General features: G+C 35.0%; 1 protein-coding gene across 1 annotated transcript in view; it reads left to right on the top strand.

The window, feature by feature from the left end:
• Nucleotides 1–15,005, top strand: part of SYNE1 (spectrin repeat containing nuclear envelope protein 1) — a 274,529-nt gene that overhangs the window by 188,763 nt on the left and 70,761 nt on the right. Inside the window, exons 94-103 of the mRNA XM_042812608.1 lie at nucleotides 1,276–1,449; nucleotides 3,090–3,281; nucleotides 5,951–6,082; nucleotides 6,650–6,756; nucleotides 8,138–8,288; nucleotides 9,085–9,219; nucleotides 9,599–9,757; nucleotides 10,417–10,626; nucleotides 11,748–11,849; nucleotides 14,117–14,236. Coding sequence (XP_042668542.1) covers nucleotides 1,276–1,449; nucleotides 3,090–3,281; nucleotides 5,951–6,082; nucleotides 6,650–6,756; nucleotides 8,138–8,288; nucleotides 9,085–9,219; nucleotides 9,599–9,757; nucleotides 10,417–10,626; nucleotides 11,748–11,849; nucleotides 14,117–14,236 — 1,482 coding nt within the window. The remainder of the gene's footprint in view (nucleotides 1–1,275; nucleotides 1,450–3,089; nucleotides 3,282–5,950; nucleotides 6,083–6,649; nucleotides 6,757–8,137; nucleotides 8,289–9,084; nucleotides 9,220–9,598; nucleotides 9,758–10,416; nucleotides 10,627–11,747; nucleotides 11,850–14,116; nucleotides 14,237–15,005) is intronic.

The raw sequence follows: 15,005 nt of genomic DNA on the forward strand, positions 1-15,005 counted from the left end.
CAAACTTTCTCATAACTTCCCCATAAAAATTAGGCAATCAGAAAACCTGTACAGATGATTTTACCCTGCATATAAAGGTCTGCATTTTCATACTGCATGTGTACTCAGCTCATCAAAGTAGATTAGAAGATTTATTTTAAAAACAGGATGTTTTAGCTCAGATCTGTGAAGTGGGTTCGTGAACAGAAGTGTGGTGGGCTGACCCTGGCCAGCAGCCAAATATTGATTGGTGTATTCTCAACATTGTCTTAGTCATAAATACAAGTCAGCACTGTACAGACTGCTGTGAAGACAGTTAACTCCATCCCTGCCAAACCCAGTATAATCTCCACCCCTCATTGCACACCACTTGTGTCATACTCAGATCACACACTATCTGATACGTATAAACATCCTCTGACTGTCTCATTCTAGTTGTTTCTTATTTCTGAAATCCCCTTTTCTCTATCCAATAGCTCCATATATACTTTGTGCTGAAGTACAGAATGGGACACAATAGCTGTGGCCTCACCAGGGCTGAGTGGAGGAATAGGATTGCTTCCCTCAATCTTCAGGCAACACAGATGCTAATGTGGCCCAACTTACCATTAGTCCTCTTTGCATGTTGTTGATTTATGTTCAAATTGGTGTTCAGTAAGACCTCTGGTCCTTTTCTGTAAAGCTGCTTTCCAGCTGATCGGTCCCCAGCATGCAGTGCTACATGGAGTCATCCCTCCCCAGCCTGTGGGGCTTTGCTCTTCTCTTTGCTGAGCTCCATGAAGCTCTTGTCAGGTACTTTTTCCAGTCTTTTAAGGTCCCTCTGGATGCGATCCTCTGATGTGTCAGCCATTCCTCACAGTTTTGTTGTGGGCAAACACTCTTGGAGCATGCTTTCATCATCCAGATCATCTATGAAGATGTTAAACAGGACTCAAGGAGTTTTGACCCCTACGTACACAATTAGTTACTTGACATCAACCAGACCTTATGTCACAGACCACTAACTCTGGGACCAACCTGGGACCAAAATATTCTACAATTTTTCAAATCCATATCTGACAGATAGGATGTCTGGGCTGTGGGATGCTGACTTAGAGGATTTAAGTCATCAAAAAACATGTTTGGTAATATCTTGTGAAGTTTTCAACTTACAAGAAATAATACTTATCATGGCTTAAAAAAATACTACGTAGAAGTTGTGAGAGATGGGAGTGGATAGGGGACAAAAAAATTAAAGTGATTGATAGGGTGTATTCCTCTTGAAAAGTAAAAAATTTCTATAATTTATACCTCTAGGAAAAACTAAGTGAGCAACTGGAAGAACAGCGACAAGAACAGACTCTTCAAAGGTACCGCTGTGAAGCTGATGAGCTTGACCACTGGCTACTCAATACCCGTGCAACGCTGGACAATACTCTCCTTACTGCTGAGGAACCTATGGATATGGAAGCTCAGCTGGTAGATTGTCAGGTAAAATTATCAGTCTGTAGTGCTTAGATAAAGAGGGAGGGCATAACTTCATAGTAAGCATTAACATTATTATTGGGTGGAGTGAGTCAATATACTAGTAGAGGGAAAGTTTCTGAACTCCTCAGCACCCCATGTATATTCAGTTGGTTTCATCAATTATTTGTGAAATAAAAGACTTATTCGTTTCTTCTTAAAGATTGCAAACAGTGATTTACAAAGCACATGTTAACATAACAGTAGGAAGACAAGAAATTCATATTGCAAGAATGTTTGAAGCATGGTATTTTTCAGAGGAATTGTTTGTTTTGCTATAAAGGCCATGTGTTTGTCTTACTGTTTTTGCTCCTCCCAAACCGGGGATGTTGAGCAGCTCACTTGATACATGTGAAAACACCTGCAGTACTTTCCCGCTCCTCCTTTTCCAGATGAAGAACACACTCCCACTAGCATTGGTGGCTGAGACAGTGCTGTGCTTTCTGTAGGAGTAATTCCTACCTACACTCCAAATAAAAAATTAATCATCAGTAGTTATTACTTCTATGATTTTAATGTTAATCAACACAGTACCAAAACCAGTGAGGAAAATCTTACTGCAATAAGAGTCAACTGCACATGCTTCTACTGAAAAGATTTGAAGCCATGTCATCCAAATTCACAAATGAATGGGGATTTTCTTTTTTTTTAAAGAAAAGTTCAGAACTGTATGAACATTACAGTTGAAATAAGACAGAGAAAAGGCAGATGGAGACTAAGGACCCCTTTTCACTCTGTATACTTGTGAATTTGAACAAAGCAATAATGTTTTTTTTTAAACATAATCTCTAGGATACATGACTCTGGCAGGAGTTAGTACTTCAGTTTTTTAACTGATTTTTAAAATCTTGATACAGTAAGTTTTGGGTTTTTTTTAAATTCCTACTTTTTTTTTCCAGATTTAAGAGACATCTTATCCTGCACACATTTCTTCAGTGAACAGTGGAAAAAAACTGATATCAGTCTAGGTTTTTGAGCAAGTACGAGCTTTGAATTTGGAAGAATAAAATATGTACCATGTCTGTAATATGTGAATGGTTAATGGAACAACAATAAAGTAGCTTTTGAGAATAAACATGCCAGAGATTTGTCACTTTAAGTCTCTCTTTAGACTAAAGAGGATTATTCAGAAATCCTTAAGTCCATCATGCACCAATCAGAAAGAGCAAACACCGAGAAGCTTATCAATGCAGCCAGAGCAACACATAGGAGGAGGTAGGAAGCATTTCACTAAATGCACATGGGAGAAGAGGAAAGAAGTAACTCTGTGTGTGCTCTATTCCTTGACATTATGGATGTCAGACTATCATCTTAGCCACCATTTACCATTAATGTGAAAATAAGTAGCATCTCATCTGCAACAAATCTTATGTTTCGAACAACTCTTCAATTACCAATTTTGAAAAAAAGGCTGCAAACAAAAATGACAAATGCAAATGTTTGTAAATGTTTTCATAAGGACTTTGAAAGGGACTGGAAAGAAAAGTAATGAAGAACTGACTTGCTGTTAGCTTTCCAGCAGGTGAGGTAGGCCACAGGTCTCCTTGCCAGGAAAAGTGAGATGCTGGAAAATGTATGAATTTGCTTCTTTGTTTTTGCTGCTGCAGAACATGCTGGTTGAAATAGAACAGAAGGTGGTGGCCTTGTCAGAGCTTTCTGTGCACAACGAGAACTTGCTTATGGAAGGGAAAGCTCACACTAAGGATGAGGCAGAGCAGCTGGCTTTGAAGCTCAGGACACTGAAGGGCAGTCTTCTGGAGCTGCAGAAAGTTCTCCATGATAAACAGATCAACATTCAGGTAAGTGGCTTGTTGCAGTTGTCCCAGTGGGTAGGAGTTTGAGGGATATCATGGCAGTGTAATGCAATGGGGAAAAGGAGTGAAAATACTCTACTGATTTATTTTGAGATATTCATCTTTAATTAGTAAATGGAATTACACTCCAAAATTAAGTACTGCCTAGCAAAATTTAGCTTGTCATTTCTAGCACTGCTTCGTGATGAAGCTATAGAGTTTCACTGTCTGCCTTTAAAAGACAATTATAAACTAGGTAGATGAATATACTGAATATACTCTGTTCCTGTTGAAAGTCACTTTAGATTCCATATTCACTAAGGCAGGATCCCTTATTGCAACAGAAGAAAAATCCTGAACGTGTGCTTCCATGTATGCATTGTGCACAGCACTACAGATAGCATCAAGTAACAAAAGACCTTTAAATATGGTATATACTCAGTGAAATCATTACGCGGCACAAAATATTGTAGAAACATGTAACCTCAATCTTATCCTATGTTTCTATTCTGAGAAGCATTGATTTGCTTACTGCAACTGATTAATTTTATTTAACAATTGTTTTAGTCGCTCTTCAGGTTAAATTAGCATGTGGAGAAGTGAATGCATGCATGAGATCCAGTCATGTAATGTGACTTCCTGGTTTTGAATTTGCTCTGTTGTGGCACACCCATTCCCCTCCTCCCCCATTTTCCTTTACTTCTTCTCTGGGCTTTGCTGTGCAAATTAAATGTGATAAGCTTCAAAGATTTCTGGCTTGTAATGCAGATTAAATTCTACTGAGAGGTTTGCTTGAAAAGTCACTTAATGTGCTAAGAACTATTTTTAGCAATTGAGTAACTATAAAGTCTGAGATAGCTTGAGCAAAACCCAGGGAACAAAAAAAAAAAAAAAGGAAAAAAACAGAAGTGTTTATTGCTATTGCTTCTAAGATTGAGGCAATACACAATGTGCTTAATATTTTGACCTAAGAACAGTAAGGAGATGCTTAACCCAATCTTCAATGTTATGTTATTCTTACATATATTTAGGCGAGTGAAAAATGTTATCAGTGGCATGTGGGAATTTAATACTGAATTCAGATATATTACATGCAATCAAAATAACCTTTGCTGCTGTATTTTAAAATATGATGGTGTCATTTAACTTACTTTAATTTATAAAACAGATTTTTCGATGTTTTTCTAATATCTATAATAGTAACAAAATAATTCCCAGATGCAGAATATGACTTATTTCAGGTACTACATGCATGCAAAATTTCCTTTCTAAATTGCAAGCAATTTTTTAGACTTCACCTAGGGATTATAGAAGAAAATAGATTTGGACAGTGAAACACCTACATTTTCAAATGGGATGATCTTAGAGGTTATTGGATCAGAAGAGGATATTGAATTAAATATAATCATTTCTCAGTCAACTAGAATATACAATGTAGCTTCTGTCTTCCTGAATGCTAGCCCTTCTTTTATAGTGTTTTTTTTGTTTGTTTGTTTTTTGGGTTTTTTTTTCCCAAACAGGGAAAAAAACAGTTCTTCTTATTTTTATTTATTTTTTTTATTTTTATTTTTATTTTATCTTGTTATATTTATATTTCTTATTATATTTCCTATGGAGTGAGGCTCTGAGATGAGATAGACCAAAAAAAAACAAAAAAAAAACAAAACAAAAAAAACCCCAAACTCTAATTTCTAGCTGTCATTAACTGTGAAAAATATTACATGATAACAGCATTGTTGGTCATGCATATAAGAAACATGCACTCTTCTTTAGACATGCTATCGCCTTGTAATTTCCCATAAGCATAGACAAGCTTGTACGCAGCAAATGCTCTGATGTTGCATTGCAAGACCAGAGTATAGTAAAGACCAAGCTGTATTTTCCTTCAAGCAGAATTTCTGCAAATCTGTTATTCCTGTAGCAAAAGGCTTTTTTGTAACCAGCGTAAGATTCTGTGCTTTCCTTTAACAATTTTAGCTTTCCTGATAAATGATGGTCATTTTTCATAGAAAAAAAAAAAAGTGCAAACTCAGTAGTAATTGTGCACTGAGAATAGCATTAAACATATCCAGGGACGTGTGTTGATTCACACAGCTAGACCTACAGGTTTGTCTCTATCAATAGGTCTGATGTGTTGAATTCATTTAATCACACTGACATTTAAAATAATTTAAATTACAGCCAACATGGATTTCAGAACTGAAGGAGTTAATAAATCACTTCTTGGAAACCCTAAGCTGTGTGTTCTCTTCTGCTGTGCTCATGCAGAGGGCTTGTCTAGTCACTCACATTAGAAAAATATTGATAGAAGTTCTAAATGAAGGGTCTTTTTCCTTAATTTTTCTGATATAACATGTTGTGCTTTTTCTCTCTTACTTTCTTACTTGTATACTTGTCTTATATATGTTTATGTCCTATAATAACCTGTTAAATGCTTCTCTGCTTTTCTGCCAACCAGATTCAGTTCTGTACTTACTGATAAATAAAATTTACCAGAATGATAAACAGCATTCTTTCATTGTAGTGAAGGTCAGAAATCTGAAATCATAACTTACTTCAGAATTTATGAGTGTTGGAAGATGGCGTACATGTAATTTTCAGACAGTGAGCTGGACATGCAACCTATACAAGAGTTTTGTTGTTTTTTTTTAAACTATTTCTTTTTCTTAAAGCAGGGATCACTACAAGAAAAGGAGGAGAACAATCTGGATTTGGTTTCCTCACAAAGTCCCAGTGTCCAAGAATGGCTGGCGCAAGCAAGAACTACTCGATCGCAGCAACAGCAGAGCACTCTACAGCAACAGAAAGTTGGTGTTTTGAATTTTACTTCCATCTTTAGCTTATATTTAACAATACACTTGAGGCATTCTTATTAGTTTTTTTCCACTGAAATCTTTTTTACACTGTTCCTTGTCCACCGTTCCTGTAATTGTGTATTGTGTTACGTTTGTAGCAGCTAGAGAGACTAGACATCCTGTATGATTGTGGTCAACTCATTTACTCACTCTATACTTCCATTGTGTACCAGAATCGTTACACTGAATTAGTTCTTTAAGCTACTGTAAGGAGATGGTGGTATTTATTGAAAGTATTAATACTGTCCTCATAGTAGCAACAAATACACATATCACATGATATATTATTTTGCATGATGCACATGCATTCACAATGGCTTAGATTCCAGGAACTGCAGGACATTAGTCAATTAGTTCAACAATCCAGTTTATGTATCCAATTTTTCTGTCTCCCTGAGCGGAGATTTTGTGCTAGTTTACGTGGTCAAGTAATCTGTATCAGAAATAGTTCAGCTGTCTTCATTTGATATGTCTTTCAAATGCAAAAGCAATCTGTTTGAGGTTTGTTTGCTATGTTAGGAGTTGGAACAAGAACTGGAAGAGCAGAAGAATTTGCTTCGGTCAGTAGCATGCCGTGGCGAAGAAATTCTAACACAGCATGGTATTCCAGAAGGCTTATGTATAAGGTATGTTTTAATGGTTTTTTTTCTGTGAAATAAATTTATTTGACTATATCCCTTGTCACTCTTTTATTTATGTTCCTCTTCCATATATAATTCTCTCATATTTGTTCTGTCATTTTTATATGTCACCCAGGACACTAGAGTCCTGGTTTATAATTGAGAGTTCTGTTAATACAGTAGCATAAACTGTTTTGTTTTAATAGATCTCTTCCAATGTTCAGAAATTCCTTTTACTATGAAGAAGCACATTAAAATTGCAAATTATTAGGATTCATTAGACAAATAGTAGATTAGTTACTATTGCTTTCTGGTCCAGCATTAGTATGTGAATAATAGCTGTTATCTATGTGAAAAAAACAACAACAAAATTGTTTTGTCATTCTAAGCAAATATTCCTAGATGAGATGCTCATTGCTTAATTTTATTTTGCATTGAGTTAGAGAATGTTTTTCTTTTAATAGCCTTGTGTGTTTTGAATTTCATTTCTGCTCTATAATTTCTTGCTCAATTAACGATTCCAGGGAAGTAATTGTCTTTAAAAGTCTCATCTCTGCTTTAGAGGAGGTGGAAGAAAATAGCTGCTTACTGCCAATGCAGAGCTTGAGGAAGCAGCAGGGGCCAGGTCTTTGAAAGAGGAAACCAGGATGAAGATTATCAGCTTGAGAATCAAGAGTTGTAGTTTTTCCTTGATTTCTTTCTATCTTTTTTTTTTTTTTCCTTGATTTCTTTTTTATCTTTTTCCTTGATTTTTCTTGAACATGAAGGTGGTTCATGAGGCAGGGGAACCAAGACTTACACATAGAGAATGCATTTATTATTTTCTTCAGCATTTTTAATAATTCAATGTGTTTTCTTCTTATAATATTGAAAGTACTTAACTTGAATCTCCCTCTATCTGAGGCTGCCCTCTGTGGCTTGATATTATATTATAGAAAAAAGTAATCAATCTGAAAATGTTCAGCTTAATTCACTGTTTACCAAAGGTGAACTCTTATGCTTGTCCTGTACTAATCAAAGTTCTTCTTGTATGTCAGGAGGGGAGAGGAGGAAGGAGACAGATAAAATATTTTTTTATTTCAAGCACTGAAATAAAACTTGTTTAAAGGTTGCATTTCAATGCAGTGTATTCTCAGCTTATTTTAGGGGTTCTGATTTAATCAGAGTAACCACAGCTCTAAACAGCATATTAAAAAATACATTTTACTTCATCTACGAAGAATAACTTCCTGTTACAACCAGCCTTATTTTAATACCCGGAGAAACAAATACAAGGAAAAAAAATAAAAAGTAGCATTTAACTTTAAAGTAGAATTTCTGAACTGAAAGAGGATATAAACACTACAGTATTGTTTTTGTTGAAACTTTTTGTATTTTCCCATTATAGTGAGAACCCTGAAAAGCTCTCTGAAGAACTGTGCTTGGAAGGTGAGAAATCATCTCCCGAACAACAGCTGAAGATAAAATGGGAAAGCCTGAACCACAAATTCAGTACCAAGCAGAAGCTTCTCCAGAACACTTTGGAACAAGAGCAACTGGTAGTTATTTTTAATTTCTCCTTGAGTTTTCTCTGTGAAAAGAATTATCACAACATAAGCTAAAGTATGTGCATAGCAAATGCATTAAGTTGATGCTGATAAAGTGGAGAACATGGAACATTTTCTTTTTGTGTAATTTAAAAAACTTTTAAATATTGCCACTAGCATTGCTTTTGTTCAGTAATTTTAATTACATTGCTATAAGTGAATTAAATTAAAATTAATTAGACAATTAGACAAAATTTTGATCTATTTATGTAGTTCAGGGTGATGTGTAATAAACTGTCCTTATAAACTTGGCCAGAACTCTCATGACAACTTAGGAAAAAACCTGATATTTTCAGTTTGAGGTTATTAGTTAAATTTTTGTTCTTTGTTCTTTGACAATTGTTGGTATTTGATGAAGACCCAAGTGATTTCAGCCACAGAAGTTTTACTGAAAGAAACAGGGATTAATCAAAGTAGATAGATACACTCCAAGGCATGTGCTAATGTACATCCTGTATTTTACTGTCAAAAGTCCCAGGCACGATATTCTTTATATGATGTTAAAATCAAATTTCAATTATATGAATGTCTTGTATTCATTGGATAACAATTAATTAAAATAAAAAGCAGTTACTTATTTTACACTTTAATTGAATTTCTTGTTGATTAATCTTTTATACAAAGTATTCTTGATGAAACAGTCCTGTAAGGGCCATTATTTTGTATCCACTGTTGGAGGTAGAATCTGTATAGCTGAATTTTTGCCCTACGTGCTATAGAAGCAGTCTGATTAATATTTTTCTCTCAGCAGATCTATAGCAGACCGAACAGACTGATTTCTGGACTGCCTTTGTATAAGGAGAATGGACAGGATGAGGAGAAATCATCTGTGTCACCAGTATTGGTTGAACTAAATCAGGCCTTTGAAGATGTGTCATCTGAGGTAATCATTTCAACTGTCTTTACATTGGTATTACAGCAGAACTCACTTTACAGTGAGAACTCTTCTAGCTCCCAAAGGAAATCTAGTCATTTCCAAGTTAGAGAATCACAGAATCACAGAATGGCCAGGGTTGGAAGAGACCTCAAGGATCATGAATCTCCAACCCCCCTGCCACATGCAGGGCCACCAACCTCCCCATTTAATACTAGACCAGGCTGCCCAGGACCCTATCCAATCTGGCCTTGAACACCTCTAGGGACGGGGCACCACAACCTCTCTGGGCAGCTTGTTCCAGTACCTCACCACTCTCTTTGTAATGAGAGAGGATCTTCTACTTTTTCTCTGTTTTTTGTTTTTTTTTTTTTATTTTTTAACTCAGACTGGACAGGTGGAGAAGGAAAGTCTACATCTTGAACAGAAGCTGTATGATGGAGTTGCATCTACCTCCTTATGGCTAGATGGTGTGGAAGAACAGGTATTTGTTGCTACAGCTCTGCTGCCAGAGGAAGAAACAGAAACATACCTCTGCAAACAGGAGGTAAAGAATCCATGAATTGGACTTTCTTTTAATTTCCAGTAAGGCAGCATTTTATGTCATTGTTTAGAAAGATAATTTTAGAAACCTGTTTAAATAACATGTCACTGTCATCTCTTTGTAGTTGCTATGTACTGCTGCTTTTAGAAATAACTTTATTTAGTGCATAGATGATGTTTTAGAAAGCAGCATCTGACCCAAATTTTGCCTGGTCGGGAGAGAATTAAACAAAGACTTCTTTCTCTATTTTTTTTTCTCTATTTATCTTCTTTCTTAGTATTAGCAGACACTTTTGAAACTGAAAATTAAGTAAACAAAGGAGAGGAATGCTCTGGATATAGAAAGAATACAAACTTATCAACATAAGAGTTGAGGGAGAGAGAAAAGCTTTTTCATGTAGCAGTTAAGGCAGAAGCTGCATGCGCTTTTTCTGAGCCTCTTATTCAGAGGGAGGGATCATTTGGGCAGGTTAATCTTGTTTGTATCATGTGTTTTTCTCAGAGTAAGTTTTTATTGTCAGAAGTTATATCGTCAGTTGCATAACTTTGTCTTTAACAATTTTAAAATGTTACTACCTCGCTGCAAAATTGATGGTGATTTTGACAGTATGCTAGATTCCTTTCTAGAATATCTAATTGTCACTTTGTTTTCTCCAAAACCAGTCTCTTGCCAAAGAAATCAAAGACATAACAGAAGAAGTGGATAAGAACAAGAATTTATTTACTCAGATATTTCCTGAGAATGGTGATAATAGGGAGGTTATAGAAGACACTTTGGATTGTCTCCTGAGAAGACTGACCTTACTGGAGTCTGTAGTAAACCAGAGAAGCCATCAGATGAAAGAAAGGCTACAGGAAATAATGGCCTTCAAGGTATGATGCCCATCTGAAGGAATTAACAAAGTTATGTGTAGAATGTGAGCAAAAAGAATGTGACTCTCAAAGCAAAGAGAATTTTGATACCAAAAAGAGAGACAAGTTTTCTCAGGATTTTCTGAAAATTTAACACTTAGAACTATGCACAAAAATCATTATCCAAAATTTAAACTCCTTGTTAGGTGGAATGGATCATTCATGCCTTACCTTTGCACCTTGTTGGCATTACAATAAATTGAACTGGAGTTCCACTCTAAAGTTTTGCGATGTCACATATGATAGAGTACATAGTTTTCATTAGCTGAGATAAAATTAAAGCAGTACTGATTCCTGTCTTTCTGACCACTATTACACTGTCCCATTGCTCTATGAGAAATTATATGTCAAGACAGAAAAAATAAAGTGAAGGAATGTATGCATTTATAGATCTTCTCAGAGTTCAAAAATATGTTCAAATCTTAATTGGCCTTCAGCTTCTATCTTATTTTTAAAACATAAAGCTTCCAACATTGTTTTAATGAAAAAACATGAAAAAAAATCAACAATGCCCACCCTTATAATGCTGACAGTCTTCGAAAAAAAATGTTGTGATTATTTTCTATTTTACCAATATTTGGAGTTCAGTTGGAATGAGTATATGGCAATAATTATAATAATACTTGGTAAAAGTTGTAATGCTTAGTTAACCCTGTAATGTGAAGCCTTGTTTTCTATGTTGTTGTTTAAGATAAGCAGCAGGTTGTCTTAAAAAAAAAAAAATGTAACGTAGCTTGTTTGTGGGCAATGTGATTGAATGAACTACAAAAGAGTAACATTTCTGTTAAATAAAACTGACTGACTCATCTCACTGGAAAGAAAAAGCAGAAGTATGTTCATGGATTATGTTTTGAGTAATAGTTGCTTTAGCTTTTTGCTCACTTATATCCAGTTATGTACTTTGAGAAATGTGGCATTTTTTGCATTGGATAATTATGATGCTTTCTATTTTGAATAGCTTTTACGCCTTAGTGCTGATACTGTGACATTGTAATGCTTTAAAAGTTTTGGAACTTAGAATATTTTGAAACTGTTTTGTGGAGTGATTCACTATAATTTCTTGTTCTTGATGTCTCCCTTAGAACGACCTGAAACTCCTGTATACTTCACTGGCTGATAGCAAATACTTGGTTCTACAGAAACTGGCAGAGGCAGTTGAGAAACCGGAAACAGAACAAATTCAGGTATTACCAACTGTCTTCTATTTGACAAGATAAGTAAGATGTAAACTTTCTATTCAGAGTATAAATGGATGCTAGAGATGCTTTGTATGGGAAAATGTATGAGTTCGCATAACGTATTTGAATATTAGCATTTGCAATAGTTTATTTGTGTGTACGTATATAAATGAAAAGAAACACAATATATGTTTCTGTATCCCCAGTTACGCATACATTACTTGAAAGAAAGATAACTTCAATGTAACCAAAGGAGGCCTAAAGTTGTTTTAAAATTGTTTGCATTATTAAAAATCAAAGGCATTTTCTTCTCCACTTGTTTATAGTGGTATCTTGACAATAATTCTCTTTATTAGGAATTGCCTGATGAATTATTAGTTAAAAATATGACAAAATATATTTTTTTCCCCCTTGTTTCTGTTTTGCTAATGAGAGAATTCAATGAAGTATGCTAGGGGCTTTTTCGTAGAGGCTTCTCATTACCCAAGAGCTACTGTTGTTTGGTACCAGCAGGTGTCAGGGGAGAAGAGACTTGTCCTTCCACTAAACAGGGTTTTAAGTATTTGGGTTTTAAATATTTGGGCTTTAAATATCTGATAATTCAAATTCTGCAGAAAATTTAAGTCTCATGTATAACTTAAAGTGACAACGTGTCTTTCTTTCCCATTATCCATGTTTAACATTACTGTTAAAAAATTCCTCCTATTTTATTAGTATAATTATCAAATAAGAAAACAACAAACTAGCAAACGTAAATTAATCTCTTTTTTTTTTCTTTTTTTCTTTTCTGATAATCTTCTTTGGCTGATAAGACTTGGAAATTTAAAAAGCATTGGATTTTGTTTGTTTGTTTGAGGTGTGATTGGAAAAATAGAAATAATGCATTTAATCAGCAAAGGAAATTAGGTAAATGAAGCATAAATTTAGTGACTATGTTGTCCATGCTCTTGATGCAAAAGGAGACTAAAGCACTACACGCTTCTCTTGTAAGAGGAAGATGGAAAGATGTTTATTGATATAAACAGGTGTAAGATGGTAACTTGAACAATGATAACAGCAACTTAAGATTCAAAATAGCTAGATATTCTTGACAATTTGCTACATAGAGGGTAGGGGGTGCATAATGAATCTATGATGAAATATTGGTTAGGTTAATATAGCATAAAAATAGTAAACTTGTCTACATAGCATCACCACACCCTCAGTGAATCTCTGTACACCTCAAGAGATGTCTCTACTCAAGGGGAGATTCTGGAGTGCAGCCAACTGTTTGCAAGAACTTTCCAAGGGGATTGTAGGCTGCTTACTATTTATGAAATAAGAGGATTGACTCGTAGTCATACAGCTTAGAATTAGTTCTGTCGAACCAGGTGTCTTTTACCAGGTTTCTGAGCACCAGTGTTGAAACTTTGATTGTTATTACTCCCAAAGACAAGGTCTTTTCTACCTCATTGTGTGCACTAGGCCTTGGGCATAATAACCAGGCTGGTTGTGGGGGCAAGGACTGCACCACCACAGCTCTGCATTAAATGGAAGTCAGGAGGCCTACACTTATGAATAAACATATAGATAGCTAGCTTCCAAAAAGAGACCTTAACAGGGGTCTAATTTACGTTTTTAATTCACATGCATGAATTCAACAGAAACCTCTTAGTTTGAAAAAGCTTGTTTTGCTTGCAGCTTCTATTGAAGAAAAAGAAAATTGAATGATCACTCATGTATATGCGTAAACACCAACATATGTGCTTTAGCTATAGCTTCCCAAGTGCAAAAGGGAATGTACAACTCCTTCTCTTTAATTCTAATTCTTAGCCCTACTCTAGTCCTCTAAAGGAACAGTGCAAAGCTCTTTTGCTGCTCTGCAGGATTCTGGCTGTGATGGTTGTTTGCTTGGTGCTTAGTTGTGAAAGGAAAAAGTATTAATACAAAGAATACTCTATGATGGTGTTAGAATAGTCCTTTTGTGCTTGAGCTATATAATTAATAACAGGAACTTCACAACAAGATTTTGTATAAAGGAGTGTAAAAGCTAGTGATTGAAAAATAATAATAAAAAGCCACATTGTATTTCACTTAAAAAAGTAACAAGCAAACAGCTTCCCTCCCAACTTAACATTAACACTTTAGAGTATCCTCTGAAATTTCATCAGATTCATCATATAAAGAGGACTGATGAATACTTCAGGCAGAAAACAAAAAAAATATATTCATGTCTGGCAGCTGCAGTTTCGTAATTAGACATTCAAAATAAATGATGTAATTTTCAAATACAGGTCATAATGCAGGCAGAAGAAAGTTTGAAGGAATTAGATGCTGGAATCAGTGAATTAAAGAAGAGTGTAGATAAGCTACAAATAGACCAGCCTTCTATACAAGAGCTATCTAAGCTACAGGTAAGGTTCATAAATTCCATCCTAGAGTTGTATGGTGATATGAAGGGTATCATATTGTTGCTCATAAAGTATTTGAGAAAAATGTATTTAAAAATGTTTCGTATGAATTGATAGCTTTCTGCCTGGTTCCTCTAGATTTTCTACTTCAGCTTTTACAAATTGTCTAACATCTCAATTATCAATATTAATCATAACAATATGCAAATTAAAAAAAAAAAAAAAAAAAAAGAAAAAGTTTATTTCCTGCTCCTCTGTTAGAAAGGACAAAGTTTGTCACATAAAACGTATATTTGGTTAAAAGTTGAGGCCTGTTTTCGTCACCCTATTGATCCGGTATTAAGCTCTGTCTCACATCAGCCATTTTAAAAATAGAGCTACAGTGAGGGAGAGATAGTGGCAGGTAGGATAAGGAGAGGGAATGGTAAGTGTGACTTGAAACTGGAAATGTTCTGCTTTCACAAAAATGCCCATAATGCTAAACTAAAAAATTATCTCCTTCATGCACGCATGTTTTCAAATATCCTGTGTCCTACCACTTAAATACAAATTGATGCAGATTTTTTTAAGGCTATTGAATCTCCTTTTTGAGCACTTTCGTGAAGTGGTTTCACTAGGAAAGTGAGAGATGAAGCGGCTGAATTTTACTTTTTATAATGGCATAATAATTTTAAAGCAAAGAGAACATGAAAATGGAATGTAAATATAAGCTAACAAAGCAGTGATCTCAAGAAAAAATGAACGATAAAATATTGTGTAAAAGGGTTTTTTT

This window comes from Centrocercus urophasianus, unplaced genomic scaffold (genome assembly GCF_019232065.1).
Source record: "Centrocercus urophasianus isolate 14NV4802_14NV808 unplaced genomic scaffold, USGS_Curo_1.0 seq_10, whole genome shotgun sequence".
In the NCBI taxonomy this organism is placed as follows: domain Eukaryota; kingdom Metazoa; phylum Chordata; class Aves; order Galliformes; family Phasianidae; genus Centrocercus; species Centrocercus urophasianus.